The 16,012-nt window shown below is 50.4% G+C and overlaps 1 protein-coding gene across 7 annotated transcripts in view; it reads left to right on the top strand.

Moving 5' to 3' along the window:
- The window catches only part of PHKB (phosphorylase kinase regulatory subunit beta), a 2,092,963-nt gene that overhangs the window by 1,291,367 nt on the left and 785,584 nt on the right, over positions 1–16,012 (top strand). For all 7 annotated transcript variants that reach the window (XM_069607056.1, XM_069607058.1, XM_069607055.1 and 4 more), the window contains one exon: positions 1,930–2,088. In XM_069607056.1, the coding sequence (XP_069463157.1) occupies positions 1,930–2,088 (159 nt within the window). The remainder of the gene's footprint in view (positions 1–1,929; positions 2,089–16,012) is intronic.

The raw sequence follows: 16,012 nt of genomic DNA, 5'->3' as shown, positions 1-16,012 counted from the left end.
CGTCGCAAACAGCCCCTCTTTCCTCTGCTCACGCTCAGTTTACACTCAAATATATTTTCAAATTTAGGGGTTCACAGATTTGTTAATTATTGAACATATTTATCAGGCCGCCCAAATCCTCAGTTTAGTGTCAGTGCTCTGTTTTATTGGGACATGCAGTTTAGAGGATTAATATTTCCCCAAATGACCTCTGAGGAGGAAATACTCGGCCTATTGTGGCATAGTTGGCCTGCAGGTTTCCACCTCACCCAGCCTCTGGGAGGCACATCGGATAGTTGCCCATACCAACCCTGTCTCTATCGTTCCACTGCTCCCCCATTTTGGCGTTTGGGGGACTAGCAACACAAAGGCCCTCATGACAACATTGCCGGTATCCTGGCTGTAAATTGTAATACCGTTACCGGCAGTCAATCCGGCGATTTTACCGCCGGATTAGGAGAGCCGGTGACGGTGGTAAATCCCTATTCCATGGAGTCCCATTGGACTCCATGGGTGACTTCGCAGGTATTACCAGCAATGGTAATACCTGGGAATTTTTGCTGGTAAGGTGCTCTTAGCCGGAGGTAATTCAGGCACCTCACCAGCGAACTTGTAGTTGGCTGGTGTGGAAATGTACGGGTATACGGTAATCCCAGCATGTTCATTCCGCGCCGGCTAGCTCCTAATGAAGGCTAAAGCCTTTTCACTATACGAATGGCAAACCGTTTTATTATGTCAGTGCTTTTTTCTGCCATGTAATGATTAGTGGTGGGTAAGGGACTATTTTATGATACAGGCGCCCCTCTTTTCTATATTCGCACCAATGCATTCAATGACTTTTTGTTATAGATGATCCCTAAAACGAGTTGCATTGCAAGGAATTCTCTGAACTTTAATGTGCTATTCTCCTCTGTGTATAATGTTATGATGTGTTTGCGCAACTCTGACGCTCAAGTGGTGCTTTGTTGTGACTCCCAAGCACCGTGCTTCTGATTGCTTTGCAGTGGGGAGGACTATGCAATCACTTGAATTCAATGTAGCCCTCATTGTGACATTTACCTACTGTAACCCATTAAGGATAAACGTTTCGGTACAAAAATGACATTCGGAAGCATGTTGCTTACAAACATTTGTTTACAATAATATCCATTCATGTTCTTATTTGGTTCTTCATCTCTGGCATAGCACTTTACTGTCACTGCGTAGTGCTATTTACAGCAGCATGATGGCACCAACCTATAGAAGCCCTTGTGAAAGGAAATGATGGCCTGTCCGGCCACCTTCCATTATGGGGCCTCGGGATTCTGTGCGCTGGATTTGTGGCCTATTGCCCCGCAAAAGAGAACTGGGGCTGTTCCCAGTAAATATTGTTGATTGACAGTCAAAGGTGGTCATATCTAACCGGTGTCCAGTCATTTGGTCGAAAGAAAAAGGTTGACAGGACAAATGGTCGACACCATTTGGTCGAAAGCCAAATGGTCGAATTTCTTTTTTATTTATATATATATTTTTTAGGTTTTCGTTAAGGGAAAAAAAGGTTTTTTTAGAAAAAAAAGAGGATTTGCCCCCCCCCCACCCCAAAAAAAAAGTGAAAAATCACAAAAACAAAAACTTAGACCATTTGGCTTTCGACCAAATGGTGTCGACCATTTGTCCTGTCAACCTTTTTTTTTCGACCAAATGTCTGGTAACCCACTACCAGACCCGAGGTTTCATCTTGTGGGCCAAGGCGAGGTCAGCTTAACCACATCCACGTCGATATGTGCTGGTGATGTTTATTTTATTAAACTTCTTTGTTGCCTACCAGGAATGGAGGTGAGAGCACCCAGAAACGGACTTCCATTTCCATATAATTATATCGTATAAATGTTTAATATTTTGAAATAAATGATGTTACTAAATCAGTCCCTTTTCAGCTAATGTAATGTGTTAATTCTGTCGTCATTGCAGGTTGTCCAGTGGTACCCAAATATTATTATGTGCCTGCTGACTTTGTCGAATCCGAAAAGAAAAATCCTGATAGCCAGAAGCGATTTCCAAGCAACTGTGGGCGTGATGGGAAGCTTTTCCTATGGGGACAGGCACTTTACATCATCGCAAAACTGCTGGGTAAGTGGGACAGAGCAGAAGCAGTCAGCAAAAGTGCAGCACCTGCATAACGGCGTGCACCTGGAGACGGGACGGCAGGCAGGCTGCATGCTCCCTAACAATGAATCGCAGTCTTGGCCGATTGATGCTCCTGTGTGGCATATTTCATGGCATAGCAGCTGCAACCGTAAATCACAATTTATAAGGCGTCTGTCACCACCGTATGTGTCTCCCGGCGATGGGGCTTATGCAAGATGATATTGGGCCCACGACTTCGATAACTAGACTTGAATCTGTAAGGGTTGGGGAGAGGGGGAACCGTCACAGCATTATTTTTTACTGGGCATCTTTGATTTTGCCGTCCCCTGGCCCACCATTGTCAGCGGCCCAGCCCGGCACACACACACACACAACCACACATATTCACTAAAGAGTCACTCGCTCGTTCACACAGCTTTCACTTGCACACCCCTACACCATACACTCTGTCATAAGCACACCCATAACCCACCCATGCATCATTCCGTCACACCTACACATACATTCATACAACAAACAGATTCTGACCTATAACCCTGGTCTCGCCTCTGTTCCTCTCTGCATGGCAGCCTTCTGGCAGGGAACATGGAAGTCCTCTGGCTGCTGCGCCACACACACAGGTACCAGAGGGAAGGAAGACACTAGCGCTTCCTGCACATTGATACCGGAGCCAGAGTGGTGAAAAGTCAGCGCCCGACTCTCTGAATATGCAGGGAGGCTCTGGTGATCCCCCCCCCATGCACATTCAGAATTGCAGTCCCCCAGCTGGCATCCCCAATGGGCGATGCAAGGATGGGGACGCAAAATCCCCCCTGCCTTGCATAGTCAATTGGACGTGCACGGTGTGGGAACAAAATGGTCAGACAGAAACCGTGTTTCCCTTTGACCGTTTAAGCCAGCCCAGGAGTGCCCCCTCAGCTGCAGAAAGCAGCTGGGAGAGGCAGCGCTCAGTGTTTACACCGGGCTGACTCAGCTCCTCCATAATGGGCGAGGGTTCTGGCCATTATGGACAAGCCGCTACTGATAATGAAAAGGGCCACGACTTCTTCAGACGCCAGGTATCCTCCATGAAGGATGCTTCAAAAAGTCCCCTTACAGATGTACATCACTCCAATGCTACTTAAAGCTAAGTTCACACTCAATAAATAGCCAAAAGAAAAGACTGGGTGTCTACATGACCTAGCCGTGAAACTTGCAATTTTCCAGTTAAAATAGTGCATAGTGCTACCTAGCTGACGAACACAGGTTGTGGACACAATACTCGGTGCCATCCTCGGCTATGTCATTCACTGGAACCTGGAACACCATGATGTTGGTTTTATCTGCTCTAGTGGATACAAAATACTGCTGGATGTCTCATCGAGTACAGCTGGAAGAGGGACCAGGTCAACTTTATTCTGTGAAGCATTCATGGACTAGCTGCAAGATCTGGAATAAACTTGCCTTGCTTGGAATCCCCTTTGCTCTGGTCCTTGTTCCACCCCAGCTTCCAGTGGCATCTCAAACCAACAGTCTTTACAGATTAAATGGCGCCAACCCCTTTTACTACAGGAAAGCCATCAAGAAATTCAAGCAGACCTCAAATCTCTAGCTCATATGACGGCCTCCTCTGGGTGCTGACGTGTGCCTGGAAACGATTGAGTTACAATCATAACTTCATTGTCACAGATTAGAGTGAACTGTAGCCGTTCCGGCCCAGTAGAGATAGCTGTGAACCTCCCAGTTCTATACATTCGAGTTCCTAGGGCCAAACTCTACTGATCACTAGAATACTCTCTTCCTGTTCTGCGAAGCACTGCACATATTCGGAGCTGGCGACAGTAGCTTAATGTGGAAATGGAAACAGCAGCAGTTTGTGGTAGCCTATTGTGGAAGTGAAGAGTTGTAGGCTGCAATTTTGGTCCCCATTTTTCCTGGCAACGTCATCTTCAGTAATTTGTCTTCTGATGGGTTTCGCCTTTCCAACTTTAACCATCCTCTCATTAGGACATACAAAGCAGGGCTGAAAAGAGGCCATATAGACCAGTACATCATTCTCTAATAATGTGCCGCGTTTGCTTTATGAACAGGCTAATAGCAACCTGTCACCCTGCCAGGATTAATGTCTCGCAAACTGCAGCGCCGTCTCGCCTTTACCGAAGGGGGTTATTTTATAAACACGAAAACAAAAAACTGTGCAATTGCCCAGGCTACCTATGTCACTGTCGCGCTCCCACAGCAGAGTAAAATGCTTACATTTATATTTTATTCTTAAATTACCTTTCCCCAATGAAATATGAGCTGAGGGTGCATTTTGCTACCGACACAATATATGGCTTGATGTACTCACTTCACGGTGGATTGCATCAGATTGTCTGATACAAGGGCAAACGCTACATTTAAAGTCGAATGCATTCGGTCATTTTTCCATGGCACATAAAGCAACCAAATTGACTTTTATTGAGTAGGTTTGGATCCGAAGGCGTAACCCTTCTTTCCCAATTGTCAGTTTGTGTCTGCGCACGTGAAACTGCATTTTTATTTATTGGTGTTTGTTCTTGCGCTAAGCATGAAGGTTAGACCACTTCAAAGCATAGTTAAGGTGCACGCACTTTCTGTGCTCGGCCTACTTTTTAAATTGCCTGTGAAGCCACTTCTAATCGACTTGTATCTCTTTTATAAGTTTGTGCTCACAACTGTATATTAGTTATTGGTATTTGTGATTGCGCTGTCCATGTAGGGGACAGCGTTTGAAAGTTCAAGAATAATTAAGGTTTAAACGCTCTCTTTACACTAGGCCCACTATTTCATTTCCCTCTAAAGCCACTTATAATCTACCACTAGTCACCTCATTTGGTACTTGGAAACAAAACACGTTATGTTCAGATTGGCAGATCTGTTCAAAAAAGTTACGAGAATTATGAAAATGTGCATTTTTGTTTGAACACGCAAAAATGTAAGATTACATGAACACAAGGTACTAGCAGATAATGGGCCTCATTACGAGTCAGCCGGTCCGGAAAGAACGGTGGTGGTAAATCCGCCACCACCGTTCTTTCCGGACCGGCTGATTAAGAGTCCTGCAGGCGGCATGGTGCCAGTGTTTCCACTTCCCCATTCTCCATGGGAATGGGGATTCACAGAATTCCGCCTCCGGAATTACCAGGTCACCGGGATTGTAATGCCCCGGTGATTCCGGCAATCATGGAGGCGGAATGGTAATACGAGTCCGGTGGTAACCTGCCGGACTTTTCAGTGCATGTGCCCAATTGTAACGGAATACTAGTTCCACAACAGCAAGCAGTAGCATCCCAAGAATATAAAGGTGCTCTCTGATGCCACTAAGGCCCTCAGCTATGGACATGTTTGTCACCCTGGCTCTGCCCTGGACAGTTTCATTTCCCATTATGGTGCGCCAACACAAGCGTCCATGACTAGAATGCAGTAATATTTATTTAGGTGTGCACTGGTGGGGCATATGAATGAAATGCGGGCCAGTTCCATCTCCAGTTGGGAGTGCATATTTTTTGCATCAATATCTGCTTATCCTTCACTTCAGCCTCACAACATCAGGCCAGTGGTTGCAGATACAGGCTTCTATTGCCAAAGCGCAGGCTGTCGAATAAACCTTTTGTATGTTAAAATCCATGATCCACTGCTTAATCCATGATCCACTGCTTAATCCATGAGCCACTGCTTAATCCTCACCTAGTGGTCCCCATCCTCATTCCACCTGAAGCGTGCCAAATCACAAAAGCATGGTATCGTTTACAAATATTTCTGTATGCCGAGTCATACATGTCAATCTGAGGTAGCACCAACATCTCCAGCCTTGTGTCTTATATACGGCAGAGGTGGAATTGAGTGCATGTAAAGAATGATTTAGTTGCTGCCGTATATTTTCCAAATGACACGTAGCACTACATGCCTTGTAGGTCACGCAATCCACATGGCAAACAAAGCTATTGAAGATGAGGCACTGCAAGGGACTGAGATTTCATTAAGAGGGTCAGGAAGCAGGTGCATGCTCCCATCTGTGGAATGGCTTTGGGGCACATTGAGAGCACCATGAACATTATCACAGGATGGGCATTTGGGATCGAGAAGTACACCAAGACCAGGTGCTCAAAGTTTAATGTGTTTACTAGGGACTGTATACAGGGATGGGCTAACTTAACTAATTTAACTATGAACATGATTTCCCCCCAAAAATAAAGCAGACAATAGCCTTCTTCCTTAAGGTCTCTTATACGTTCTTTCCTATTCTTGGTGTGAGTGTTTAGGCTTTCAAGTCCCAACGCTTGGTGTCCCAAAGTTCTGGAGGAGTTATCCCACTCCTTTCTTCAAGATGTCCTCAATCTTCTTCTGTTTCTTTGAGCCTAGGTTAGGTGCAGGCTTTCTGTGGTCCCGTAATTCAAGACTAAGCCAGTCCTCAAAGTCCTGCAGACCCTCTGGGTTCTCTTACAGATGGCGTTGGGGATAGCCAGGAGGAGATGGGCAAAAGGACCCATCCATACTAACCTTCCTTCCTGACGTTGTACTCCACCCCCTCTCTAAACTATCACTAGGCGCACTGACCACCACTTGAACTTCCTACCACGAATTAGACCTGCCTAGCGCCTGACCCAGCTCGCCGTATCCTCGTACCTATGGCTGACTAACTTAATTCTGGCACTACGCCTTTCTAAGCACAACCGAGATAAAGTTGTGATCTCTTTCCTCCATTGCTTTCGTTTTTATCTTCCACTCCTTGTCAACCCCTGGCCTGTTCTTCTATCTCCTCTCTCTTTCCTGCCTCCTCTTCCTGCTGGTCCTTTACTGCCTCCTTACTATCACCTTTGACTGGTGCTGCAGTCACATTCTTATCTCTTATTCTTACAGGCTTCTTCCCCTCTAGTACAACCACCTCCTTTTCTTTCGTTAATGTAGCCACCTTCCAATCCACTCCTGGTCTTACTTCCTCCTTCCCAGTCCATAATGTTATGCCTACCTTCACTCCACCACAAGTTTTACTACCTTTCTCCTTCCCTCTGCTCTGGTCTCCTGCCACTCTACTCCTGGTACTCTTATGTTCCGTCCCCTTTCCTCCATACTGCATGGGCATCCCTTCCAAGGGACGCGAGATGGAACCTTTTTCACCAGAAAAAACCTTCTTCCCCTTTACATTTAGAGGCGCGCTGGGGTGTGGCGCAGGGAGCATGCACTGCCCTGACTCTGCTCTCCAGTGCCACACCTCAGTTCCCTTTTCCGCATTGACGGGAACAGGCCGAATTCACCAGCGCTCCTGGGTTTGGCTTCAGCCATGTAATTCCACACGCGGATACTTCTTCTCTTTATCTTTTTTTGTCATTCAGGTACTCGGTCCTCAGGCGTCAGGCTCCACCCCGGCGCATGCCGACTTCCACAGAGTTCAGCAGGTCTCCATCCTGCAACAGGCTCTTCTCAACTTCAGACCCCCACGCCCTCTGCCTAGGTTGCCTTGACCCAGACCACGGTGGACAAGCTTGTACAGCGTGTGGCTCACTGTCATCAAAATCGCTGAAGAACAGACTAGCCCGGTGGAAGGGACCTCTTCCAGAAGTCACCTACAGAGGACCTCAACAACTTCGTGAAACACCAAGCGAGGCCCAAGGTAGGGCCGCTATTTTCCATCGTACCCCGCAAAGGAGGCTCCTTCCCAAGGACTCTCTGTCCCAAGGACTCTCCCGCATGGGAGGGACCGTTCAGGTCCTTTTACCAGCACGTGCACCGAGGCTGCTGAAGTAACCGGCCTTCGGGCCGAGGGATCCTTGGATCCTCCCGGTGGCAGTGTTGAGGGACCGGAAGGTTCTTGTACCGGATTATCATCCGAGGGGCTCTGCCCTTGTACCAGCAATATGGCCGAGGGGCTATGCCCTAGTACCGTCAATACGTCAGAGGTGGTGCTTAAACGCAGCTCTACCGACCCCCGGGTCTAGGGTGTCACACCTACCGGGTCTAGACACGCAAGAGTCTTGGAGTAGGCTGGGCCCAGCGAGCCAAGCAACACGTCGCAGGCATGTGGCAGGCAGCGCGCCAAGATGGCCGTTGCGCCAGACAGAGGCACCCGTCCGACGCCCTTCCAGGAGTTCGGCGAAGAACGAGTGTCAAGGTGGGAGTGGCCACAACCAGGTACGTGGCCTACAGCCTATACTTCTTATGCTCATGGCAGCTTCCCACTGCGTCCATACTGGCACGGTATGCAGTGTCTCCAGCTTCTCCCGGCTACCCCGTCCGTACCCCCTAACACCTCTCCGGCCAGTGAAGAGGGGTTCTTCGAGAGGTTCCTCGGGCTCATGCAGTCACCTCGGATGGGGGTTATCATCAAGGACGCCATCAGGAAGGTCCTCCCTACGATGCTAGCAGCAGCACAAGCGCCTCCGCCCCCGCCCCGGCTCAGCCGCTGTCCTCATGCGGGTGCGTACCAGCCTCCGTCTCCTCCTCAGCCTCCGGCCGCGGTCACTGTACCCCAGCCTCTGGCTCCAGCTACTCCTCCACCTCCACAGGATCCTCCTGATCCACAGGATACAGATAAGGATCGGGACACGCCATCCTCAGCCACGGCCTTCCACGAACGTCTTGCAGGGCTGGCGGAGTACCTGGGCCTACCCTAACCCGAGGTTTAACAGCCAGCAGAGGGGGTTCTGGCTGAAGTCCTCACGCGATGCCCCTCTGGCAAAACGTGGATTCCACTGCAAACCGATGTAGTCTCCTTGGCCAAGAAAAGTTGGCTCAAGCCCCACTCGGTCCAGCCGGTCAATCAACACCTGGACGCCAAGTACAGGCAGATGGAGGGGGATACACTCTTGCTATCGGCCCACCTTCAGCCACACTCCTCGGTGATCGCTGCGGTATCAATATACTCCAAGCCGCAGTCGTCCTCAGCCTCCTCCTCTGCGACGCTGCTAGGCAACGAGGAGAAGATCTTGGAGGCTTATGGGAAGAAGCTGTATTCCAACGCGTCCTAGCATCTTCGTCAGGCCAACGCCGATGCCATGCTGGCTGCCGCTAACCAAAAGTTATGGTGGGAAATTGCGGACTTCCACCCGGAACTTCCTATGCAGAGCCAATCACGTTTTAAGGCGGTACTGGCTGAGGCCAAGCAGGTGGCGCAGGACCTCATGGAATCCACTGTGGCCCATATTGACACCTCTGGCCGTGCCATCTGTATCGCTACGGACATGAGACAGACAGCTTGGCTCCGGGCAATGAAATTCAACCCGGACATCCAGGAACACATATTAGATCTGCCTTTCGAGGGGGGCGACCTCTTCCACTCCTCCATGGACGAAGAGCTGGACAAGAAGAAAAACAGCTCACAAACAGCCAAGTCTTTATCCATCTTGACAAAGACCCCGCCCAAGTCGTACACCCAGTCACAGCAGCGTTCCGACAGGGGGAGTACGTATGGAGGGTTCCACGGCTTCCAGGAACGGAGATCCAGGCAGCCGGACCGCTCGCCGTCTCAGAACCGGCAGAAACAACAAAAAGTGGGTGTGAGGGAGTAAGGGCTTTTTCCATTCCACCTCCTCCACAACAGTCTCGAAGGGAAAGAAGGCCTGACACGTCCCTTCGGGTCCACGTGTTTTCAGTGTGGGGCAGGCTTGCTCTCTATGCACATTTCTGGTTCCAGAATTTTGCGGATCCCTGGATCCTCTCCGTAGTATCCACGGGGTACTGCCTACCCATCCCAGCCTCTCCTCCCTCCTCCCCTCCCTCAAATTGGGACAGCAACTCTTCTGGTGGAGATCCGGTCGCTCGTAGAGAGCCAGGCAGTGGAGAAAGTCCCAGCCTCCCAGCGAGGCTTGGGCTTCTGCCCAGAATTTTCGCCATTCAGAAGAAGAACCAGGCCGGCCTGAGAGTTGTGCTGGACCTTTCCACCCTAAACCTATCCTTACCCCTGCCGAAATTCAAGATGGTTACACCAGCTTTTATAGCTGAGACATTGTGCAAGGGAGACTGGATGTGCTCCCTGGATCTGAAGGACTCATACCTACACGTCCCGATTTGGCAGCCCCATCGTTGTTTCCTTCGGTTCAGGATCATGGGCTCCCATTTTCAATACAAGGTCCATCCTTTTGGCCTCAACTTGGCCCCCACAGTCTTTACAAGACTCATGAATACAGTGGCTGCCCTCCTCAGAGCGCAGGGCCTCCACATTTAACCCTACCTCGATGACTGGCTCGTCAGGGCTACATCACCGGAAGCGGTTCACCACTCTTCACATGCCCTTATGAACACGCTGCACAATCTGGGCTTCTCGCTCAATCTCAAGAAGTCGCAGCTGCAGCCCACCCAGACTCTGGCTTTCTTGGGCCTCATCTGGGACACATGCTCCGAGAAGGTATTTCCGTCAAGAGGGCCACCGCCCACTTCCTCGGCAGAGAGGTGACCTCGGCTTGGTGGTACCAGCATCTCCTGGGTCTCTTGGCAGTGGTCCTATTAGCCGTCCCACACACGAGACTGAGGATGAGGAGGATTTAGCTGCACTTCACGGCCGCATGGAACCAGGAGCGGGGCTCTCAATCTGAGAGGATCAACGTTCCTCCATCTGTCCACCCGGACCTAACATGGTGGTCCAGGGACTGCATCCTACGGATGGGCAAGCCGTTTTGGCAGCCCACCTTGCAGGCCACCATCACCACAGACTCCTCGCTTGATGGCTGGGGAGCCACCCTGGACGATCTCTCGGTCCACGGCACCTGGACTCGACAGGAGCAGGAACACCACATTAATTGGTTAGAGCTGAAACGCCATCTGGCTAGGGCTCAGAGCATTCCTACCACTTCTCAGGGGCAAGGTTGTCCTCCTCCAGACAGACAACTCGACCAGCATGTACTATGTCAACAAGCAGGGAGGCACCAGATCCCCTCCTCCGTGCGGACTGGCAATCAGCATGTGGGAGTGGGCCCTGGAAAATGACATCTACCTCATGGCAGTCCACCTCCCGGGCAAAGCCAACTTGGAGGCGGACAGGCTCAGCAGGTTGGGAGCAGACAATTACGAGTGGCAGCTAAACGACCTTGTCATTCAGGAGATTTTGAACAGGTGGGGTCATCCCCAGGGGGATCTCTTTACCACCTGGCACAACAAGCAGTGCCCTCAGTACGCCTCCTGGCAGGGACAGGGCTTCGACTCCTTGGGCGACGCATTTCGGCTCCAGTGGAATGCCATGAAGACTTCCCACCCACTCCGCTGATTCACAGAGTGATTTGCAAGATCAAGGAGTCTCGCCAACGCCACATTATTCTAATAGCTCCATGGTGGCTTGCCAGGCCATGGTTTTCGGAGCTGCTCAGCCTTTCGGATGTGCCTCGGATTCACCTCCTGACGGGCCCAGCACTTCTTCTAGCGCAACAGGGGGTAGGGTCAACCACCCCGCCCCACAGAAACTAGCCCTCACAGCATGGTACCTGAGCAGGTAACGCTCCGGCACCTCGGCCTCTCACACGATAATCCGGAAAACATACAGAGCACAAGGAGCAAGGCTACCAGGGCCCAGTATCAAAGTAAATGGACCAGATTCTGCCACTGGACAGACTCCAAGGAAATCGACCCCCTGCCACCTTCTTTGGACGACGTGCTCTCCTTCACGTACATACCTCGCAGCCATAGGGGCTTATAGGAACTCGGAGGAGGGGATCTTCTCCTCCTCCAATCCTATCGTCAAGAAACATTTGAGGGGGCTCGCAAGACTCTACCCGCCCGTCAAGCGGCCGCACCCTGTGTGGGACCTCAACATAGTCTTGGGTGCTCTGGCGCACAAACCATTTGAGCCAACGGCGTCCGCGGACATCAGGCTGGTCACCATCAAGACGGCCTTGCCTCGGCTCGTAGAGCCAGCGAAATACAGGCCCTGGTCACCTCGGAACCATATACTACCTTTCACAGGGACAAAGTTGTCCTGCGGACACACCCGCATTTCTGCCCAAGGTGCCGTCTGCTTTCAACTTGAACGAGGAAATAGTCCTTCCTAGGTTCTTTCCCGATCCCAAGGACTAAGCACAGAGGGTGCTGCACTGCCTGGATGGACAGGTGGTTCTCAGGAACCTATTTGCTTAAGGCAGGTCTCCTCTCCACCCTGGGGCTACATTCAGTTGTAATCGGCCATGCAGTTTGGAGGAAAGGGGACGGGACGTAAGAGTAATTATAAGTTACTCACTGTAGTGACTAACACACTCTTAGTCCTTAGGCCCCTTTCCTCCATACGTCCCACCAACCTCCCCCCTAATAATAGTGGTGGCATTAGGCAATGTTAAATCTATTGTCGACGCGTCAATGGGGACCGAGGTTAGGCGCCAGAGGGCGGAGTCAGGGCAGCGCATGCTCCCTGGGCCGTACCCCTGTGTGCCTCTAAATTTAAAGGGGAAGAAGGTTTTTTCTGGTGAAAAAGGTTCCGTCTCCCGTCCCTTGGAAGGGACGCCCATGCATTATGGAGGAAAGGGGACAAAGGACTAAGAGTAAATTAGTCACTTCGGTGAGTAACTTATAATTTTTACTTCCTCCCTCCTTTGATATGACCATACTGTCCCTCTACTCTTACCCCCATAACTTGTGTCTACTCTAGAGGTCACCTCCTCCTGTCTTCTGCTGCCACCTGCCCAGCTTCCACCTGCAGGACTCCTCTGTCTCCAGCAATCTCCAAAGTCTCTGCCACACCTCTCCTCTGCAATAGACTTCCACCTCCATTCTTCGTCAAACAAGCGCTGCCTGCTCCTGTGAGCTACCACACTAGACTGGGCTACCTGGTCTGCCTTTTGGTTGACCTCCGCTCCAAGGGTCTTCACCAAGTATTTCCGTACCTGGACGACTGTCTAATCTGAGGGAAATCGGCAGGCAGGTCTTGTCTCATCTGTAGGACACCTTCCTGCTACTGTAAAGCTGGGCTTCTTCCTGAACTTGAAGAAGTCCCATGTGACGCCAGTCCAAAGGCTCCAGTTAATCTGAGCAGTCCTAGACACTCTGGTGGGGAAGGCCTTCACTCCCAAAGAGAGAGTTGACAGCATAGCACAGATGGTACACTTATTCCAGAATCACGCCACCTTACCAGCGGCTTCCTTCCTCTGCCTCTTAGGTCTCATGGCCTCCTGTATTGTCCTAGAGCCAGAGGCCAATCTGCGCATGAGATCCCTACATTGGCTCCTAAGAGGTCATTAGTCACAGTACCTCAGAGCACTCATCGGATCCTCTCAAAGTATCCAGTTAAGTGGTCCAGAACCTCAGCTGGTGGACCGGCCGCAGCAATCTTATGGTGAGGGAACCCTTCTGGCCCCCTTGGCCACAGGCCTGAGTGTCACGGATGCACCTCTGAAGGGTTGGGATTGACCTTGTGAGGATTTGCTGGTGAGTGGCCTTTGGTCAGCGACGGAAGCCAGGTGGAACATCTACAGTCTGATGTTTTGAGCCAGGAAGCATGTCCTGATTCTGACAGACAACACAGTGGCCATGCACTACCTGAACAAGCAAGGTGGCGTGCGCTCCCTCCCCCTCTGCAGAGAGGCGATGTAGCTGTGGTTCTGGTTGCTGGAGAACCAGGATCTCAGTCTCAGCACTTCGTCTGGCGGGGATACAGAACGGCTTGGTGGATGCTCTGAGCAGGTAGAGCATGGTCTCACACAAGTGGGAAGTGTACCAGGAAGTCCTGGAGGAGGTCTTCTCTCGTTGGAATACGCCAGCAGTGTATCTGTTTGCCACGGAGTCCAACCGAAATTACAGGCAGTTTTGCTCGAGGAAATTCCCAGCGTAAAGTGCACTGGACGACGAGGTCCTGGTGGATTTGACCTTCCCTCTCCACTATGCCTTACTCCCGATTCCAATTCCATGGGTTCTCAGGTGGTTGAAGAGATTGCGAGTGACCATGATCTTAATCGGCCCGCACTGGATGAGGAGAACGTGGTACTCCGATCTGTTGGCTCTGTCCATCTGTCCACCTCACTGGTTCCTCAGCGCCCGGATCTTGTGGCCCAGTCGCAAGGTTGGGTACTCCACCCAACCCTGGAGTCCCTCAACCTAAATGTGTGACTCTTGAGAGGATGAGGTATGATGACTGTTGACCTCTCATAGGCGGTTATTGAGGTGTTGCTGGCTGCACGTAGACCACCTACAAGATCTCTGTACACGTGCAGGTGGAGAAGATTTGAGGCATGGTGCAGGGAAGGCGAGATCGTCCCCATCTCTTGCCCCAGTACTACAGTGATGGAGTTGCTTTCATCACTGGCCTCAGCAGGCCTTCAGGTTACCCCAGTCAAGGGATATTTGGCGGCCTTGTCTGTGTTCAAAAGGTCCCTGGATCAAGGTTCTTTCTTTACGAGCCCTGTTATGGCCCAATTCCTGAAAGGCCTTGTGAATAGGTTTCCACCAACTCCCTTTGTTGTCCCAAATTGGGATCTTAATCTGGTTCTGACATTCTTGATGGAGTCTCTGTTTGAGCCCATGCCCATGCATTCCTGTTCCTTGAGACTTTGTCTTTGAAAACAGCCTTTTGTTTCGATCACGTCAGCCAGGGGGTTTAGTGAGTTGCAGGCATTGTGCTGCAAGCCCCCCGTTCCTGTGTTTTTTTTCGGAAAAAGGTTTCCCTTAAAGTCAGACCTGGTTTTCTCCGAAAGTGGTTTCTGAGATCCACCTTTCTCAGTCCATAGATTTAATGGTCTTCTACCCTCTAACACACCCCTCTAAGGAGCGGTTCCACAGTTTATATTCCAAAATAGCCTTTTTTTTAATTTATTTTTTTATGGATTTTTACAACAAACAAACATAACCATCACACCCGACATTTTAGGTACAAGCTTCTTTGCATACATTTACATGTTATTTATTTCTGTCTTCCCCCCACCCCCTGCTTTAACTCGAGTTTCCACTTCAATTCCTCGGATTGCCTTTCTCTTGGGGTTAAACCTTTTCATCATTCTTGGATGTGTCATATTCACTAGAATTGGCATGGGAGGGTCTTGACAATGTGGCTACCATTTGTCTCCATGCTATCAGAGGTCCCACTTCCTCCTCCTACCCTCTGCTGGCTGCCTCGTAACATGCGACTGTCTCGGCGTCTTCCCATTTCAGGAGATTGTTCCGTCATACCTCCAGTCTGGGTCTGTGAGCTGCTTTCCAGCCCATGGCTATTCTTCTTTTGGCTAGAATATAGGACAGGTCCTTGAGTTTGCACACATGTTTCAGGTTGCGTGGTCTGGTAAATCCCCCCATCATGCATGCCCATACAGATTCCACATCTAGCTTAATTCCCTTTTCAGATAGTCGTAGCTTGACTTCCTCCCAGAATTTCCCCACCTGCGGGCACGCCCAGAACATATGGATCACCCCGGCATCCACCTCCCCGCCCTTGGGGCATTTTTGTACTTCTGTACTCCCAAACCTGGCGATCCTATGGGGGGTCATATATGCTCTATGGGTGACATATAACTGAATCTGCTGCAGCCTCGCATTCCTAGACACCTTTTTATATCATCTCTGGGCTCTTTCCCACGGCCCATCTTGCATAGGTTCTCCCTCTTCCTCCTCCCAGTCCCGTCTCAATTGGAGCAACTCCTTACCCACTCTAGACATCACCAGTTCATAGATCGGGGATATTTCGTTCAATCCCTCCGAGATATCGTACATCGTTTCTATGACAGTGTCAGGTTGTTCTGCTAGTGCTATTTCGGACCATGTTTCCTTCACCCGTTTAATTATTCTAGTATATGTGATATACTGCCCGTATGTATCCCAGTTTCGTCCACCATCTTCTGGAAGTCCAATTTCTTTCCCTCCTGCCATATATCTCCCAAGATGCTAGGCCTACCGGCTCCCAGTGTTTGCGGATCCCTTTCCTCAGTTGCTCATCCAACCCGCATAGTACCACCAGTGGCGCCTGCGGGGAGCATGGGGTCGGGTTTCCCACAGCTCAGCACGCTTT

The sequence above is a fragment of the Ambystoma mexicanum genome, chromosome 1p (genome assembly GCF_040938575.1).
Source record: "Ambystoma mexicanum isolate Mex_15411 chromosome 1p, UKY_AmexF1_1, whole genome shotgun sequence".
NCBI classification, from domain to species: Eukaryota; Metazoa; Chordata; class Amphibia; order Caudata; family Ambystomatidae; genus Ambystoma; species Ambystoma mexicanum.
The sequence above is the reverse complement of the archived record's forward strand: the minus strand, read 5'-3'. Positions and strand labels throughout refer to the sequence as shown.